The 20,932-nt window shown below is 43.9% G+C and overlaps 1 protein-coding gene across 1 annotated transcript in view; it reads left to right on the forward strand.

The window, feature by feature from the left end:
* Positions 1-20,932, forward strand: part of LOC146785925 (uncharacterized) — a 239,863-nt gene that overhangs the window by 40,364 nt on the left and 178,567 nt on the right. Inside the window, exon 3 of the mRNA XM_085635323.1 lies at positions 16,340-16,427. Coding sequence (XP_085491449.1) covers positions 16,340-16,427 — 88 coding nt within the window. The remainder of the gene's footprint in view (positions 1-16,339; positions 16,428-20,932) is intronic.

Raw genomic sequence — 20,932 nt, forward strand, 5'->3', positions numbered from 1 at the left:
GGTACTTGAGGTACATATAAATTCAAGCTTAGAATACAGTAAGTTCTACTGAACTTAGAGTTGTGTGTCAAGGGCTTAGCACACCCTTTCTACAACTCAACAGAGTTTAGCAGGACACACCAGAGTAGGTAGTGCATACACCATACCTCACTAGTGATGTCTTCAAGGCCAGGAATCAGTGGGTCCCTGCCAGAAGCCACTGGGCTTCCTCCAACGAAGTATGATAATCTCTCATTCTTTGAATTAAGAGCATTATGTAGTGCTAGGAGATTGAAGACAGGCAAAAGTGCAAACACCCAACGCCTCCTGGAGGTACTCTTGTTGGATGACCTTAGAAGACCTTTAGGGTCTGAGGGCACAGAGTGGGTGGGGCAGCAGATGAGGAAGGGTCAGTGGAAACAGACAACCAGGACCAGACCTCTGAAGCTGAACAGGAAGATGACAATGATCTTGACTTAGAGAATCCAGCTCCCCAAGAGGATGAGGAGGAGGAAGACCACAATGGTCCCCTCTTTGTCCCTCCTGGAAGAGTTGGTGGTGTGCCTAGAAGATCCAGATCACCTTCTCAGGAGTCTGTCCATTCTGACACATCTGTAGGGACCTCTGTCTCCTCTCATAGGAGGGAAACCTCACAGGAAAGGAAAGAGAGACTGCTAAAGTATGAAGAAGCTCAGCTTAGAATCAGAAAACAGCAGTTGGCAATAGACAGGGAAACCCTAGAGCTTTTCAAAGTAAGAAGAAAGTTGGGACTAGAGTACCATGGTGGCAGCATAATCCCTAGTGCTAGGGAAAGGTCTTAACCCTGAATAGGATTGTCCCTCCCTACTAGAGTGGGGATGACATCCACAAATGGATAACTACATTATAAAGGGCCTGTAAAGTTCAGAGGGTCCCGAGGAGCAGTGGGCAGCAATTATGTGGCTCTCCTTTGCAGACAAAGGTATAGATAAGCTCCTCACTGTTAGAGAAGAGGATGCTGATGATTACCAGGTCTCAAAGTGCATTAATTGAAGGGTTTGGCCTAACCACTGAACAATACAGGTTAAAGTTCAGAGATACCCAAAAGGCACAGAATCAAGACTAGGTGGACTTTGTAGATTGTGCTACTAAGGCTCTGGAAGGCTGGTTACTTGGCAGTAAGGTGTGTGACTTCAAAGGATTGTATAATTCAATCATGATGGAGCAGATTCTTAATAACTAACACAATCAGTTGCTACATCAGTACCTGGTGGACTCTGATCTGACCTCTCCTCAAGAATTGGGAAAGAAGGCAGACAAATGGGTCAGAACCAGGGTGAGGCAGAAGGTACAGAACCAAGGTGGTGACTCAAAGAAGCAAGATTCTAAGAACTCTGACAAGGGTGGGGAAAAGGGTAAAGACCAGAAGACTTCACAAGGCCCCCAAAAATCTTCTTCAGGTGGGGATGCACAGTCTAACAAGGGAAAAGGCCAAAAGAAACCACGGTGCAAGATTTGTAAACAGAAAACTCACTGGACCAGTGATTGCACCAAGCCCAAAGACTCTAATCCAGCCACCATTGCCCCTAAGGCAACGCTTCCCCCCTAATGCAGATACAATTGGTGGTGGTAATACTCAGAATAAGTGTGTAGTAGGGTTAACCCTGGGTACTGAGATGGACTCTGGCCTAGTCAGAGTACCAACTCAGGCTGTATTGATCTGTGAGGGGGGCATGGACATGTCGCCATTGATTAATGGAAAAGAGGCTTTGGCATTCAGGGACACGGGAGCAAGTGTCACAATGGTGACAAAAGATCTTGTGGATCCTGGGCAGATTATACTTGGTGAAATGTTCCAAGTGACCAATGCTAGCAATGTCAGAACAGACCATCCTCTGGCAGTTGTTAACTTCTCCTGGGGAGGGGTAACTGGCCTTAAGAAGTTTGTTGTAAGTGCAGACCTACCAGTAGAATGCTTGCTTGGCAATGATCTGGAAACTTCTGCTTGGGCAGAGGTGGAGCTCAGGACACATGCAGAAATGCTAGGGATCCCTGCACATGTCTTTGCTGTGACTAGGTCACAGACACAAATTTCAAAAGCTGAACTGGCCCTGGATTCTGGAACAATGGACCAGGTGCCATCCAAGAGGAGGAGCAGTAGGGTTAAGGCAGTGCCTTCCCCCCTGGCTCAGAGCACAGATCAGCCTCCAGAGGGAGATGATCTCCAGCCTGAAGAAGGAACTGTCCCAGAGGAGCTTGAACCTGCTCAGGTTGAGTTCTTGGGAACAAAGGGCAAATCCGAGTCACGAGCAACTGAGCTGTCCCTCTCTTGAACCCTTCAGACAGCAAGCTGCTCCTGAGGCTGCTGGGAATGCTAGTGGTACCCATAAAATATATTGGGATGATGGACTCCTTTATTCAGAGTGTAGAGACCCCAAGCCTGGTGCCACCAGGAGGTTGGTTATACCTCTGAAGTTTAGGGGCTTCCTATTGACCCTAGCCCATGATATTCCCTTAGCAGGTCACCTGGGCCAGAACAAGACTTGGGACAGACTTGTCCCTCACTTTCACTGGCCCCACATGTCTGAAGACAGCAGGGAGTTTTGTCGCTCCTGTGTTAACCTGCCAAGCCAGTGGGAAGGCAGGTGGCACCACAAAGGCCACCCTGATACCACTGCCTGTGGTGGGGGTTCCCTTTGAGAGGGTGGGGCTTGACATAGTTGGCACTATTGATCCCCAAACAGCATCTGAGCACAGATTTATCCTGGTGGTGGTGGACCATGCTACCAGGTACCCAGAAGCAATTCCCCTTAGGACCACACCAGCACCTGTGATGGCAAGAGCCCTCCAGGGAATTTTCTCAAAAGTGGGCTTCCCTAAGGAGGTAGTATCTGACAGAGATGCAAACTTTATGTCCAGTTACTTGACTGCAATGTGGAAGGAGTGTGGAGTGAATTATAAATCCACCACACCCTATCACCCACAATGCAATGGTTTAGTTGAAAGGTTCAACAAAACCTTGAAGGGCATGATTAAAGGGCTCCCAGAAAAGCTTCGGCGAAGATGGGACATACTCTTGCCCTGCCTTTTATTTACCTACAGGGAGGTGCCTCAAAAGGGGGTTGACTACAGCCCTTTTGAACTTTTGTTTGGTCACCCTGTTAGGGGTCCATTGTGTCTGGTGAAGGAAGGATGGGAGTTACCTCTCAGGCCCCAAAACAGGAAATAGTGGACTATGTACTTGGTCTCCGCTCCAGGATGGCTGAGTATGTGAAAAAGGCAACCAAAAACCTTGAGGCTAGCCAGGAATTACAGAAAGCCTGGCATGACCAAAAGGCTGTGCTGACTGTTTACCAGCCAGGGCAGAAGGTGTGGGTGTTGGAGCCTGTGGCCCCAGCAGCCCTCCAAGACACATGGAGCGGCCCCCATACAATTGGTGAACAGAAGGGAGAGGTTACCAATCTGGTGGACCTAGGAACTCCCAGGAGCCCCCACAGGGTGCTCCATGTCAACAGACTGAAGCCATATGTGGACAGGGCTGACATGGGCCTGCTCATGGCAACTGATGAGGGACAGGAGGAAGACAGTGACCCACTCCCTGACCTGCTCTCACAGAACCCTGGTGATGGGTCAGTTGATAGTGTAGCCTTGGCAGGCAGACTCACTGCCCAGCAGCAGACTGATTGTAGACAGGTGCTCAATCAGTTCGGACACATGTGTTCTCAGACCACCTGGTGCACCCATGAAGTGGACACTGGGGTCAGTCTGTCTGTTAAAAGTAAGAATCCAGGCAACCTGACCATGTCAGGGACAGTATCAGGACAGAAAATGTTGGAACAGGGAGTCATTGAGCCCTCAGATAGCCCTTGGGCTAGTCCAGTAGTCCTGGTGCCAAAACCTCACACCAAAGATGGCAAGAGAGAGATTAGTTTTTGTGTGGACTACAGGGGCCTCAATGCAGTCACTAGGACTGATGCTCATCCAATCCCCAGGGCAGATGAGCTACTAGACACTTTGGCCGCTGCCAAGTATCTAAGCACATTTGACCTGACAGCTGGCTACTAGCAGATCAGAGTAGCTGATTATGCAAAGCCAAAAACAGCATTTTCTACCCCTAGTGGGCACTATCAATTTGTGGTAATGCCCTTTGGTTTGAAGAATGCACCTGCCATGTTCCAAAGGTTGGTGAATACAGTTCTCACAGGTCTGGAAGCCTATAGTGCAGCATATCTAGATGATATTGCTGTCTTTAGCTCCACCTGGGAGGATCACCTAACCACCTGAGGAATGTTTTAGAGGCCCTGCAAAAGGCAGGCCTCACTATCAAGGCCACTAAGTGCCAGATAGGGCAGAGTCAGGTTGTGTACATGGGCCACCTTGTAAGTGGAGGCCAGGTTCAACCATTGCAGAGCAAAATCCAGACCATCATGGACCGGGTTGCTCCCATTACCCAGACCCCGGTGAGAGCCTTCTTAAGCCTGACTGGGTACCACAGAAGATTTGTCAATGTGTATGGATCAATAGTGACAGCTCTGAATGACTTAACCTCTAAGAAAAGGTTCAGTGGACAGTTAGCTGTCAAAAGGCATTTGATGACCTGAAGCAGGCCATGTGCACTGCTCCCATTCTGCAAAGTCCTGGTTACTCCAAAAAGTTCATTGTGAAAACTGATGCATCTGAGGTAGGGGTAGGGGCTGTACTGTCACAGTTGAATGATAAAGGTCAGGATCAGCCAGTAGCTTTTATTAGCAGAGGGCTAACCCCCAGAGAGAAACGTTGGTCAGCCGTTGAGAGGGAGACCTTTGCTGTGGTTTGGCCTCTAGGGAAGTTGAGGCCATACTTATTTGGTACTCACTTTATTGTTCAGACAGACCATAAGCCCCTCTTATGGCTAAAACAAATGAAGGGTGAAAACCCCAAACTACTGAGGTGGTCCATTTACCTACAGGGGATGGACTTTACAGTAGAACATAGACCTGGGAGTAACCATGCCAATGCAGATGGATTCTCCAGGTATTTCCACTTAGAACATTAAGACTCAACTGGTCAAGGTTAGTTTAATGTCCCTGCGTTTGGGGGGGGGGATCTGCTTCTTATGGTTACCCCCACATTTTGCTGATGTTTCACTGTTTTTTTACTTTAGTCTGGCTGGGCCCTGCTATTCAGGACCCCAGCCTAGCTGCTTCCTCTCTAAAATGATTCCATGTACATTAGGTACACTCCAGATTGGATTCTGGGGTACCCTTGTGAGTCCCTAGTATACCGTATACTATGTAAGGGCATAGGTACCCCAGAGGCCTACCAGGGGCTGAAGCATGCATTATGACACCCCTGGAAAGCCTTCCAAAATGACACCACAGGTCTGCTACTGCAGCCTGGGTAAGGTGGTGCATGCACCCCTTACTGACCTATCAGTCACCCATATGGCAGGCCTTATCAATCCTGAAGGCAGGGTGCTTGGTTATATGTGAGAGGGTGCCCAGGCATGAGCTGAGCACCCCTTCAGCCTTCGGAATCTATCCTCTGGGGTTGTCAGTGGTGCAGCCTGACCACATACTCTTAAGTGCATTATAACTTCGTGGTAAATGCTAACTTTGGACTGGCTGCACGGAAAAATTTTGTGTTTGGTGTCAAACATCTTGGCATCATACCCCCAACACCAGTAACTGGTGTGGGAGTATGATCCCACCCTTCTAGAGGGAGAGACATGACAGCACCGGTATACCCGGTACCAGCTTAAAAGAGCTCTGGCATCACAAAATGGATGCTGCAGCCACAGACACAAGTCTGGCCTCCTGCTGCTGACTGAAACTCTGGCAGGGGAGGCCTGGACAATAGGTTTCCTGTCACAGGGAGGTGTAACCACCTCCCAGACAGGATGATATGTATTGGGGCTGGGTGGGAGCACTCCAAGACTGCTTTGAAGTCCTGCACTGAGGGCACATTTGGTGCCTCTGTGCATAGCCCAGTTCAAACCGGTTGCAGGGAATACCAGCCCCTGCTCTGGCTTGAAACTGGACAAAGGAAATGGGTGTAGCCACCCCTCTTTCCAAACCCTCCCATAGGTTGGTCCTCAGAGTTAGTCAAACCCCTTCCTTGGGTATAAAGTAGGAACCCCAGTCCTTAGGACTTTAGATATCCCTGGACAAAACTCTGAATCTGAATCCTGGAACGTCGACTTTCTACTCAAGACTAAAAGATTGAAGAATCTCCCTTGGGATCAAGGAGGGACTCCCCTGCTTGGCAGGCACCAACAAAGTAATTGCCGGTCTGCATTTCCGAAGCACCCGCCGGACTCCGAAGTATCTGCAGCACAGGAAGAGGATTTCCAGACTTCTCAGAGGCCGATCCGAGTCCCCAGCAAAGCTGATACCCGCAGCCCTCGTGAGTGACGTGGCTCCGGAACTCCTGGACACCGTGCACCTTTGCAAGTGCATCGACTTCTCGACGACTCCTGAAGTTGTGCTTTGGGTTATTCGTAGCCCAAGCCCCAAGCACCTCCTGCACTGAAGATTGTGGGCCTACACTCCACGAGTGTTCTGTGAGTCTGCTTCTTGCATTTCCACTTGAGGCGCCTTCGCAATCCCTGGTCCATCAACTGATGGGTCCCTGTGAAGGCAACTCTGATTTTCCTTGGGCTTTCGTGGTTGCTACAGATGTGCCCTGACTCCACAGCGCATGGTGAGTCCCTCAGATCTTGCTTGTCTGCACCGAAGCATCTTTCTCCTTTTTGCGTGGGTTGCTGTTGCCAAGGCTTGGTGTGTCTAATCTGGATCCCGAAGCTGCAGCACTCGACATCCTTTGTGGGACAGCTAGAATCCAGCTTCTGGTCATCCTCAACGACTCCTGGTCCTCGTGACTGAAGAGTCAAGCTTCCCCTCATCTCACCTGAAGCACCCGACATCGGTGGGCATTCGACTATCGTGCCCCTGGTCACTGGCTAATGACCCAGACTCTGTCCCCTCTGCTTTCAGGTTCTTCTCGACTTCGATCCAGGCTTGGATCTCTTCGGACACTTCTCGTCTTCCCGGCAGCAGCACTTCTTCGCCAGCTTCCATTGGAAACGACGACGCAACCCGACACCATTCCAACCGCAACTTTCCCCATAGAAACTATGCGGCTGTGTTCCCACACTGCACGCGTCCCCTGTGTCAAGACCATGGGTGGGTCCAAAGGGGCCCAGCGATTCTACAGGCTCTAGGCCTTGTGTCTAGTCAAGTCGTGGTTCTTATACCACTATTTTAGTATATGGTTTGGTACGCCCCTAGGGCTAACTGTATATTGTGCTATTTTACTGTGCTATTTAACTTGTACTTGGGTACTTCGACTCCTAGCCTCATAAAGAGACAAGGGGGGTGTGTTTTAGAATAAATCCATATACTTTATATATATACCTTGTGTGGAACTCTTTTCATTTGGTCATTCAAGAGATTATAGACTGGTGAAAAAAGTAAGGGTGGGCAACAATTTCCGTTTCGCTTGCGGAAATTGCGAAAATTCGACATTTTCGCGTTCCGCGAAAATGTCAAAACATCCGCGATCCACGAGGGAACGGAAATTGTCGCCTAGGCAGGTGTGCTTTCTCCCCATATCTACTACCGTCAACAATTTGCTGTCATTCTTGATGGAGCTCTGTGCATCCATGAGTTTCTCGAGCGCAATCCCCGTGTAGTTCCTGACACCAGGAGGTTCTGTCTCCTCATCTGCTGCTCTGATCCGTCTCTGGCCATTTATAAACAAGAGACATCTGAACTGCATGGAAGCCCCTCCTGTCTGGCCCCACACCCCCCACCCCAGCGGTGTGCATCGTCTTTGGCCCTTTACGCAGCTGTAGTGTAGGAAAAGCACTATACATTTACCCAACGAGGTAGCACTTACTGATTAGCCAGTAGAAAGTACTCCAGTTGAGTAGAGGTATTGCACAAAACGGTGGCATCTCCTTTAGGTAAATATGCAGGGCAGGATTCATTCTGGCACGATGCTACTGTCACAAAAATTAAACCCCAACAGAAAGCACTTGTATTTGACCTTCAACTCGGGCACCTTATTTATTTATAATTATATTTGTAAGTCTTACAGATATGAATAAAGCAGGTGCCCGAGTTTAAGGTCAAATTCAGTAACGCATTAATCAGCACACAAAAATCGCTGCGATCACGCGAAATTTCACGTGATCGCAGAGATTTTTTGCCCTTTCGCGATATTTTGCGAAAGGCACTTTCGCAAATTCCGCTCACCCTTAAAAATAAGCTGCTTTACATTCCTTCAAGACTTAGCCTGAAGGCTGCCCTCCATAGCTGCCACTAGGATAGCTTTCAATAAAGGTTATCTTTAACCTATCATCAATAAGGGTTGTTTGGACTGGTACAAGGTGCCCACTATAACTAGTGGACAGCATATACCAGGCCAACTTCTCACATAAAATAATGCAGTAATTAACAAAACGCTTCAGTTACCAGTGTTTGATTTGGGAAAGGGTCCAAGCAGGTGTTAATATCCTCCCGGTTGGACGATATAAAATTTGAGAAGAGACTAGCTGCATCGACCTTGTCCCATTTTAGTATAAAACCAATATTTCTATCTAAGATAATTTTAGGGATTCTAGTTTTATTAAGGATTTTAGAATCCTACCACGTAATAGCACAGGGAAGCATGGGATGGTCACTAAATTCAGTAAAAAATGGCTGTGACTTAGTTAAGTATGAACTAAAAAACTCAGAGGAAATGATAAAGTCCAATGTGGACGAATATTCGGCTCTATAAAAAGTAGGGAAAAAGTTTTGTAAGTTTAGTTGCCACTTCATTAGGATACTATTTAGCATGTTCCCCTGTGCATCATGATGAAAATGGTGAATGACCACATCTCTGGGACCTACGATCCCACATAGTTCCATTGGATCCCGGTTGCATATTTTGGTATTAAAATCACCTAGCCAATTATTACAGAAGGGTTTAGGATGGAACTCCACAAGGTCCTCTAATACGTTATCTAAGAGTAGAGGTACAGCTTCAGGGTTTTGGAAATGATTATTATAATAGTTCACAAGTAATAAGTCCCACTTTGCATAGCCTTTAATCACCAAGATGTGGAAATAGGGAGAAGTAGTTAGGAAGCGCAAAACATTGAGGGCAGCCGTGTTTGAAATCAGTGTCAGTAAACCGCCCCTATGCCTGCCCCCAGACGAGGGCAAGGCTGCAGAATTAAATGAACAAAACCCATTAATAAAAATAGGTGCATTCTCCCAGGTTTCTTGCATGAAAATGATCTGAAAGTCAGTCAAGACGGGGCGTCAGTCCTTATTATTCCACTTACTGTTAAAAACTGAAATGTTCCAAGTCAGAATGGGGTCATTTAAATCATGTACACCCGAGGTGTGGTTCCTAATGGCCATAGTGCAAGGAACTAGGTTCGGACAACTCAAGAGTGCTGTGTCCCCCCACAGAGGCTGTGTGTCACAATCAACCTCAGCCCCTGCAGTCATAGATCGAGGGGGGATCTGGGAACTCTGGTGGATAAAGCAAAACCAACTCTGGTGGATGGCCATTCGTCAATCGCAGGAGTCCAATCCGGAAAGAGGAGCAAACCTGTTGGATGTGCACAAGTAGGCATGGTTACCAGGTGATTGCCTGGTAGCATTGGTCGATGGACCTGATACTACATCTGGTGCCCTGGAGCGGTGAACGCTCGGGTAAGTGTGGTTGCTAGGTGATTGCCTTATAGGATGGCTCAAAGAACCTGATGCCACATCTGGTACCCTATCACAGTGAGTGGGCTGACTTTTATAAAAGAAACCAGGGGAGACTAGGAATATCCTGGTCCCTGATTTAAGTGCCAGTTGGGGCTGAGAGATTAGATCACTAACAAGGTAAGGACAGTCAAAATTTAAAACAACACAATCACCCTTGTATACCTTGGGAGAGGGACCAACCCACAGGGTTCTCCATGACATTAATAAGTGGCTCTGGATTAGTTGCCCTGGCCTCATATAATTGCATAACCAATGGGGCGCTCTGGCCATAAGCTGGACAATGGATTCTCTCTGATGGAGTCTAAGTGCTGGGACATTGATCAGCATGAGAACAAGAGGACAGGCCGCCAGAGGTAGGTTAAGACTTTGGTACTTGGTCTCCCTATGATTCAGCTTAGGAGCGATGTTAGGGTAGATATGAGATGTATCTCTGAGGCCCTCCCCCTGCTTGTTTGGATCTACTATATTCTTGCGAGTCAACAAGTTGCCCTCCCCCACCAAGATGATAGGTGCCGAGGCGGGGCCAAACATATCCGCCTTAACAGTGCTACCCAGCTGGAGTTGGGAAGGCCCTGCAATGGGGCATTGGAGGTACTAAGAGGGATTTGTTTGTTGCATGAGCTTGAGTGAATAGGGGCACAGTTAGAGTCTAAAATCTCTTGGAGTTTTGAGTTTGATGTTATCCAGGTGTAACTGGACAGGATTTAACAATGCTGATAATTTGGCACAAATAGCGTCTATAAGAGCTTGTGATTGCAGTAGATCAGTATTGACCCCCTCAGTCTCAATACATAATTGTAGAGGTGTTGATTTCCTTGAATTCTTAAAATTAGACGAAGGAGGTTCCTTGTGAGGTCCTTTCTTCCTCTTGCCATGCGTTGTTAGTGTGGGGGACTGCTTCTCTGCGCTGAGTTGAATGAAGGGCAAGGAGCTATCAATTGAGGGACCCGATACAGCTGGCGGCAAGCTGCAGTTACCCTGACTAATAGGTAAACCGTTGGGCTCATGCAGTGTAACTAAGAGCTGATCTTCAGACCCATTATGGGCTCCCTCCCCCACAGAGAGTCTACTCTCAGACAAAGCGATCTCCTTTGAAATGGCATTGGACGCTTTAATGAGAAATGAGTCAATAGTAGATATAAACAACCTGATGTAGAAGAAATAAGAGCCTTCTTCTTACCCATTGTTGACCAGGTTTTGGGTGACTCAAGGCAGACCAGAAATCAAAATTAAAAGGGGTAGCCCAGCCAAGCCTCCTCCGGGCTACGACAGGCGTGGCAGGCTTATCATTGGCCCTGGTGCGTCCCCGTGCATGTCTGCAGCGCACTTTTAAGCACGTCAACCAGGAAGCAGGAAATGATGGCAGGGGGGCTGAGAGTTGGGGTCCTCCTCTCAGTGGTGCTCAAAGGAGATACATGGCTCTCCCACTTCAGGCAACAGACTACCATCTATTGCTGTTGATTATTATTGGTTCCTGATTTTTCCTGGCTCCTCCTGCATGGCATCCACAGCTCAATTCTCACGGTGCTTCCCAGGTGATACCCCTTAGCAAAAGGCACTCAGTGGAGATGGTTGTGGCACTGGTGCACTTGGGCGGTTTCCTTTTTCTCTTATCTTTTCTGTGCCTTTTCTGTGCCTATCCTGCCTGTGTTGGTGGCTTATTGCAGCTCGTCAGGGGCCAGTGTCATCCGATGTTACCCTGTGTAGGGGAGGGATGTTGAGGAGCTGGTAGTGCTAATAGCAGAGCTGTGAATGCCTTTACTCACCTCCAGCTCCTTCCTGCTTGGTTCAACTCTGATTCAGCTCCTCATACTTCTCTGCAGCTGGTCTGCTGACCTGCTGGGCTTCCCTTACAACACAGGCTTGGCACAACACAGCATGGCATCTGCACGGCATCTGCACCCTCCTCCACCCTCCTCTTCCTTGTTCTTGCTCCACTCCACTGCTTTTGTCTTGTACTTTGTAGTGAGAGGCTGAAGTGTATCACTGCCTCACAGCAGCACCCAAACACCTGAGTGCTGCCTGGTCGGTGCTGGTCAGTGCTGCTCGGTCGATGGGGGAGGGCTCCTCAGCCTCTACAGTCTTCCTCTCCAGCCCCTGCAGCAACGTGGCTCCGCAGCTCGGAGCCCAGGTCAAGCCCGGGGTCCGTACACCACACCGTATCCGCACTCGGTCATATCTTCCAAACTAAGCTGCAGTACGACAAGGCAATTGGGCACATGTGTTATATACATCTGACCTTTTAGGGTTGAGACTGTGGCATTCCTCAGTTAGTATACAAGTTTAGTATAAAAGTTGTGCATTGTTGGCAGATGTGACAAATTTGAAAGCAACCTTTCCAGAACTTTATCTGTACTGTGCAAAATATTTACAGAACATCTGTGGTACAATAATACAGCAGAAGCATGGCTGATACTAGTTGGTGACAAAGGATGGTAAACCTAAGTATAGCATCAAGAAATCTACTAAAATGTGCATATTTCTTCAAGCTGAATGTGTCCTGCTTAGTTTGAAAGTATATATCCGGTATTAGCCATGTGGCTTGAAGCATTAATTATTTACTGTGTTATTCATTTTTATTTGAAACGTTTCTATTTTATGTAGTTTGTCAATAAATGACTTATTATGTCACACATCGATACTGAATGTGCATAATATATTGTTTATGGTCACTAAATTTGAACTGTAACAAAGAAAACAAGAACTGGCAAATCCTATTGGTTTTATTTGATGTGATATGGCAGATATGCTTTGTTGGTGGTAATTATGGTGATGAATTTGGTAATAGCAGGTTGCTAATGGTAGAGGTAGTAATGTAGATGGTTGTAACATGTCTGAGTCTGAGGGTAACTATGTTAATCAAGGAAAAGCCTGAAGCCCAAACATACAGTGTACACTCATAAGTTGCCCTGCTCCAGCCACACTAACATGACTCACCATGACAGACATGTCTCTGTCCCTGTCCCCACTTCACTTCACTTCACTTCACTGAGGCAAAATCTGGCTTCCCTAGACAGTGTGGTCACTTCCATTGACTTTCAATGGAACAGTAAAAGCTATGTATCACCATTTGCTGTTATAAGTCTTTTTTCAAAATCCTTGTTAATCCAATTTTCCTTCTTAAGAACTGTTTTAGACCTCATAAAGTTATTCGTACTTGATATATTATTTCCTTGCACTCCACTCCCCCAAACTATACCTAACAGAATCCCTTCAATCTAACTCATTCTGCCTTAAAGTGAGATAGTATATTATAAGGGTCTTGTGAAAATTCAGACAGTGTGAACTCAAAACTATTTGCTCCTCACTCAGCCTTCCCAAGGCTAGCCACTGTGCAAAGTACGTACAAGGTAAGATCACAAAAGGGGTGTTTTTCTACAATTCTATCTAAGAAGCATTCAAAAAATGAAAATAGACACAAATAATCAATATTTCTTGAAAATCAACAATTGCAGAAGTCAAGAAACCCTCAATTTCAAATCTCTACGTCTTTGCTAAGTCCTACTGACATTCTTCAACTCTGAGCTGGTAAACATTGCATATCCTCCACCAAGGTCATCTCTAATTACCCACAAACCCAGAAATCCTTTGACATGACAATACCAGCAAACACGTTTAAAGACACTGCCCTGTTTATGAAGCAACACAATCTAAGAATGACAAAAATCACAGTTTCTCTGAATGTGTCAGTTAAAAAACACTAAATAAAAAATCTTAGGCATCATGTTGTGGTTTTCTAAATCTGGTGGGCCAGACTCTACAGGATCTAAGAAGGAGGGGCCTCTACATCCTAAGCATATTGAGTTCTAACTGCGCCCCTAGTGGACTGGTATTTTGTGCCCTCAGGGCTAACAAAATTCCAAAGTCTGCGGTTCCAGATAAAATTGGATGACATTAAGATCCATATCCTCTGAGACAATTCATTGTAGACCAAGACCAACTTCACAAACTATCTAGGGCAAGTGGAAGAAAAAGGGATGCCTCTTAAGCAGCTGCGCCAACACAGAGATTCTTCAAAACTTGGAACATTACAGTTCAAGCACAGATAGCAAGTAGCAGACCTTTTATCAAAGCTACCCTTAAAACATACTAAATGCGGTGGTCAACATGGTGGTCAAGGGTATCAATGTATATCTATGCATGCTTCAAAGTATTCTATAAGTCACGCCAAAGAGACCACTAAATACACCCTTCTAGACCATTTGCTATTTTATAATTGGAGAACTCCAATTTAATCTGCACTAACTTCCTTAAAAATGGAAGACGTCAGATTCAAACAATTTATATAGTTATATACATAACTCATAATGGGAAGACGTATGCTGTTTTATGAAACTTGGCTGCATCTATGGAACTTTGATTGTTTAATAAGATTGTGTGATGTGAACTTTACCTTGTGGAGTAGAATGGAGTTTACCTTATAAAATACAGACAGATTATAAATGTCTCATACTTTAGATAACGACAAGTCAATATTATCCTCATCAAGGGTAGTTAAATGGTTTCAAACTTACACAAAATATAGTTTCCTCACAGAGCCTGTGTCTGAGATTAATAATTGCAAATGAGATTGCCTCTCAAGAAATTTTCAAAGAACTAGTGGGAAAGAAAGACAACAAATACAAACTTTGTTTTGCCAGAAGATGAAGTGAGAAGTGGTTGGAAATGGAAAAATGTGAAATGGTGAAGAGGAATAATCGTGACATAGTGCAGAAAGGTATTATATCTGTATTTTACAAATTTTGGAGAGTAGTGAAGGTGAGTAGAAACGCAGTGGACACTGGCCAAGCATTCATTAAGGAACAAAGAAAAGTCATTAAAGTGAAGCAGAAAACTATTAAAACAAATGTAAAGGAGTAGAAAGGAGGTTCACAAGACAATATGGAAAAGAGTTTAATAAAAGACAAGACTTTACATGGAAAAAAAGAAAATGCCACTGAAATTTGAAGTGTATGTAATTATTTTGCCATTAAAAAAGCAGCCCCTATTAAAATCTACTCTATCATTGTTACCTGGTCAGAAAGAGTGCACCTATTTATAAATTGTTAAGAATGAAGGGGGATAAATATTTTACATATAGCTTTCTACATGAATTAAATATAGAATGTGCAATGTAGACATGTATAGTGGTAATTCTTTCTAGCAGTATAGCAGCAGTTGATGGATAAAGCGAGAGGAGCTGCTGCATACCAAGATTGTCGGTTTGTACATTCAAACTCAACTGTAACTTCATTAAATACTGTGGACATTTCCAACATTTCAGCCACCCACATGAAAAAGTTATCTCCAATGCTTTTTGAAGATGTGGGCTAAAGTACTCCCAGAGGTTGTGCTCTGCCAATTACAATTAGGTAGCTACATAAAGCCAATAGTCAGACAGTTCAACAAGATGCCTTGACAAAAACTGATTAAAATACGTTAACTACTCACTTGTGCTTAAAGATGCAAAGACAGAGGACTCCTGCCAAGGAAAACCTTCTATTTGGCCAGCCCTTCTTTAGTGTTTAGTGTACAGTCTGTACTGACACCTTCACTAATTCACCCCTACCTAACCACCAGCACCCAGGTTCCAAACTCAATCCCTTAACTGTATAACCACAACTGTAGGCTCACATAACATGTATTGCCCTGCTCTATTTGTGATACTAAACAATCATCACATATAAGATTCTGTACCGTACCCATGATCATTCATGAACTTAATATTTATGCGGAAGTGCAGCAAGCGATCCAGAAATGGCTGTAAGTTGACAAATACAGTGCTATGTGAAACAGCTAAAATAACTAAACAAACAAATAACTGAAGATAATGAATAAATAAATGAATACATACTAAAAATTCTGCTACATTCTTTATTAAGCAGTTATGGGTGGCTGTTCTATTTACAGAATGTATAATATTGAGCAAGGGTCTGCTGACCTGCAGGTCCTTCTTTGTTAATTCGTCTCGAAAGCTGTGGGTGAAGGACATTTTGTGGTGGCTGCTTATGTACATGAATAAAGCCTACTCTTTTAACTTTGCCAGCTTCTTCCCTTCACAGGCAACAACCATGTATCATAACCCACACATGCTTTCCACAGGGGATTCAGATACCTTTTAATGGGGACAGGGGTGAAGATTCTTGCAAAGTGCAATATGAAAACAAACATTGAAATGTGAAATAGGAAACGAATTGACAATATCCTAAAAATTACAGTGAACGTCTTAATCAATTCATCCAGACTGCTAAACACATTTTTTTTTTAAGTAAACAACTTTTTTGAATGAGTCAAAAAACTGTTGCTTCCTAAAACATATTAAGTTTAGAAAGACCACTGAATAACTTACTGCCTGAGAAGGTTTTTAAATTGTTTAAGGAGCATCCCAAATTAGTGGAGATTTGTGGGTGAATTTGCACTTATTCAGTCTATACTAAATTTTGCCCTATACATTCATAATGAATCTGGCCCAAGAGTCACCATTTAGATATCAAGTTTAGGAATGAATCTGATCCAGTTTTTGAAGGTTAGGATCAATGTTTGAGTCAGCAATTTACTTCAGAACACCCAAGAAAAGAAATGCTGGAAATGCATCAATGACAAAAGTAATGGACTTCTGTGTACTCTATAACATTGTCTTTATTTAATTCCAGGTTTTTGGACGGTGCAAAGCAGTCTTTTATCTGAATTTATCTTTGGGGAAGGATGAATTATACAATTACAACTGCACACTCAGTACAAGTACGGTATTTTATCACATTTCAACCGATCTTTTGCTTGTATGACATAAGTGTGATTTTTAAAGATTAATTATTGTGCTTTGGTAGAATTTAGGGAAATTTAATTTAAGCACTTAGAAAATGAAGATATTCAATAAATGTTTGTTCCTGTGATAATTCAAGCATGTGAAGTTTGCTTAACCAGGTTGGCCTAGTTTTGGCCTTTAGGGAGGAGGAGGTGGAAAAAGCTATTCACGAGACATCCAAAAACAAGGCTCCGGGCCCAGATGGTGTCCCTGCAGACTTATATAAGTCTGCCCCCAAATTTTGGGCCAAAATACTAACAAATGTTTTTAATGCCGCTAGAGATAATAACTTCCCTGAGTCTTGGGCTAGGTCCATTATTATTCCAATCTTTAAAAAAGGTCAGAGGGGTGACCCGGCTTGTTATAGGCCTATTTCTTTAATCGACTCCGCTGTTAAAATCTTGGGCAGAGTCATCCTGGGTAGGTTGACTACGTGGCTTGAGGGCAGTGGCATATTATCCAATGTTCAATATGGCTTTAGGGCTAACAGGAGCACGCTGGATCAATGCTTAAACCTTCATTTACTTATTTGCAAATACACCATCGCAAAGGAGGGGTCCTTGTATATGGCCTTTATGGACCTCTCCTAAGCTTTTGATCTGGTTAACAGGTCAAAGCTGTGGAGAATCCTACTGATATGGGGGTTGATCCCCCTCTGGTTGGTTTCTTGGTGGACCTGCATCGCGGCTTATTAGCCTCGGTGAGAGTCACCCAAGGAGGAAGGTGTACCAGCTGCTTTAAGTCAGAGAGGGGTGTTAGGCAGGGGTGCATATTGGCACCCCTCCTTTTTACACTGTATATAAACGCTCTGGACCCAGCTCTGGCCAATTTAGCGGCGGATGTTCCGCATGTAGGAGAGACTAAGATCCCAGTTCTCCTATACGCTGACGACGCCGTGCTTTTGGTACGTTCAGGTGTGGCCCTCGATAGATTACTGGCCTCTTTTGGTGACTTCATGACCTTTTTAGATCTGAAAATTAATACTCAAAAGTCTCAGGTCATGATCACTGGTCAGGCCAGTAGGAAAAAGAAATCCAAATCTTTCTTTTGCCTAGGACACGAGGTGAAAAGGGTCCCCATTTTTACTTATTTAGGGGTTATCTTTGATGAAAAAGGAACATGGGGCCCGCAACATAAATTAAAAGGCAATTCTGTGGCAAGATCGGCCGCAGCCATACTTGGTTTTGCCAAACGGTTGGGAGCTCGCCCCATGGAGGCTATTTCGAAAGTATATAAAGCTAAATCTTTGGCCATAGCCGCCTATGGCTCTGCCATTTGGGGTTATACTAATATCGACTCCATCCAGAGGGTGGAGAATATGTTTTTAAGATCTCTGTTGTCCGTCCCTCAGTCCACACCCACCTTTACGATACACTCAGAGTTGGGTGTGGGGTATGTTGCAGACCTAATTAAAGCGCCCCCCGTTATTTGTTGGTTAAAAACTTGGCTTAATCAGGAAATCTCTTTAACCCACCTGATACTTAAGGATTGCCTTGCTTTGGTAGAGCCCACAGAATCCCCTGGCTGGCATACGTTAAACGGACGCTGGTAATAGTGGGCAGACCAGAGCTATTTAATTCCCCTGATTGTATTAAGAAGAAGGATGTTATGGGGATTAAGACTGCATTAGTCACACTATTTATGGCCGAGAGGGAGGACTTGGAACTAAAAAAGCCATTAGTCAGAAGGAACTACGCACTTATAACTGTTCCTGGTCTTGAACCCTACTTGGCCTTTGTATCCAGTCCATCTCACAGGTCTCTCCTAATCAAATTTCGCTTTAATCTGATACATCTTGTGCTTGGCTTTTTTCCCACATGGGCTACCCCTGAAAATACAACCCCATGTGATTGTGACAATTTCTCCACCCAGGACACACCACATTTTATTATGTTCTGTGAGCATTATGCACAGATTAGGAAAAAATACCTGTTACCTATCCTAAAAGAGGCTGGTTTCTTACAAGTGCGGCCAGCGCTCTTGTTCTTGCAACTTTTACCCAGCATTACCATTGCATTTTATGTAGCAAGCTTTTTAGTTGTGGCTGTTCGCATAAACAAGAAGCGTGTCAGCGCACGGCCAAGTCCCATTATGATTGATTTGATGTGAAGGACTGGTGGCTTCTTCTTCTGGTGTTTTTATTATTATTAGATTTTTTAATTCTGAATTGAACTCATGAAATATGTTCATTTCAATCTCTTTTAAATCTTGATAATGTTATTTATAATTACTATTGTAATTGATGAACTTTTGTCCTGTATTTTATGTGATTATCTGTTTGTTATGTCTTTTTCTGATTTTTATTAATCGAATAAAAGTAATTGACTGACTGACTGTGTATAATGTAAGTTTAAATATACCGCTAAGTATAAAAAAAAGTACAAGAAATGTACTTCTTAGACTTGTCAGCCTTAGGGTGGCCTTCCCTCAAACATTTTGCCTTTCTACCGCCAATTTATGCTGGATGTTTGCTTTTGTTGGCCTTAGGACTCTGTGCACTTTACCACTGCCAACCAGTGCTAAATTGCTTGTGCTCACTCCCTTAAACATGGTTTAATTGGCATATACCTAACAGTCATATTTAATTTACTTATACGTTCCTTGTAGAATGGTATACCATGAACACAGGGCCTGCCAATTAAATGGTACCAGTAGGCCTTCAGCACTTATTGTGCCACTCACCAAAGTAACACTCTAACACGTGTCCCAGATCTGCATTGCAGCCTGATTGCATTGTCACACTGCCATGTCTACTTGGCTTTTAAACCCTCTTGCCATGGCTTAAACACCTGTTTTATTACATACAAGACACCTCAAGGTAGGCTCTAGATCACCGATAGTGCAGGGTGCTGTGTAATTAAAAGGTTGGACATGTACTTCTAAGTTTTACATGTCCTGACAATGAAAAACTTCCAAAATTGATTTTCTCTACTGTGAGGCCTGGCCCTCCCATAGGATAACATTGGTGACTACTTAATGCATTTAATAAGTTGTAATTCCTATTTGAAAATAGGTTAATATGTCATGTTTGATACCTATGACATTTTAATATATACCCTTTTTCACAGTAAAGTCAGATTTTTCATTACAATTTTGAAAATGCTACTTTTAGAAAGGTTTAACAACTACACAGGGTTGGGCCCATAATCAGTAAGGTTAGGCCCCTTTAAAACTACACAAACTTTACAACTGCCAATACTGAAACACTTTCACGCCCTTATTTCAATTCATGATCACACATTTTAATTATTATGATTACCATTTATTAGATCAAATTTTGATTTTAGAGGAATCTCATTGACAAAATTATCAATACTTTTTGATTTTTATATATACAAAAACATACTAAAAAAACCACACAATTTTCTGGACATGCCTCATCAATACAAAACAATACATATTCAACAAAAGTATATAATTAGACAATAAAACACAAAAATGCATTACAGTTTATGAATTTCCTTTTGCTCAAGTTCCGACTTTTCACACACTTTTATGGAGGTTAACATACTTTCTTTAATATCTAGCTCCTAGAACTGTTTACAGAGACCAAGTCCATCAAGAATGCACGTAGTTAAAAAGATACATCTGGTAAAACAAACCAAAGGACATGATTGATTTTGGACGCTTGTTGAAGCCCTGCTCCCCTTTAACTTAACCGACATCCAAACGTGATAGAAGAATGATTTGTTTGCCAGCGTGACACACGTGCTTCGCAATGCGACGCTTGCTTGCTGTGCATTTGAAAAAATGAATCCTTCACCTATCGACGTACCATCTTTTAAAATCTCTTCACCATGAGCTCCCTCCACGTTGTTTGTTCCGCAACGTTGAATTACTTGTTGTTCCACACACTTAGAAAAATGTTTTTACTGGCCAGTCCATCAGAAGTGGGGGGGTGGTGTTACACAAACCCATGTGTATAGGCTGATTTTTATTGCATGTTTGACTTTGTATCAAACTGTACTAACAAAGCCAGTTAAGAATCTCCTTTTTTGAATTTCTATACTGTCAAAAACTCAGCGTCAGATGTTCCATATGCATGGCGGTATTTGATTTGTAATTTTTTTTAATTTAATTACGGAAAGAAAGATATTTTCAAGTCCAAAAGTGCAAGTTTTCATGCATGACATTTAGGGATTAATGATTGTTTGGGATTCACCTGCCCCATAGCTGCATAAATGCACTCTTTTAAATGCAGCAGAACACATGCCAATTACCACATTATGTCTAGTCCAAAGACCAGAACATAAGTTGAACTATAGATGTTGGGCTAAATACAGGCTCTCTATAAGAGTCTACAAAGTGCCCACCCTAAGCTGTAATGTTATACATTTTGAAGCTCTGTCATTTCATTTAAGCCATCCATTGCTGTATTAACCTTTACAATTAGATGCGCTTCACTCTGTACCAGTCATCTTTCTAAATCACCGCCACGAGG

The sequence above is a fragment of the Triturus cristatus genome, chromosome 11 (assembly GCF_964204655.1).
Source record: "Triturus cristatus chromosome 11, aTriCri1.1, whole genome shotgun sequence".
NCBI classification, from domain to species: domain Eukaryota; kingdom Metazoa; phylum Chordata; class Amphibia; order Caudata; family Salamandridae; genus Triturus; species Triturus cristatus.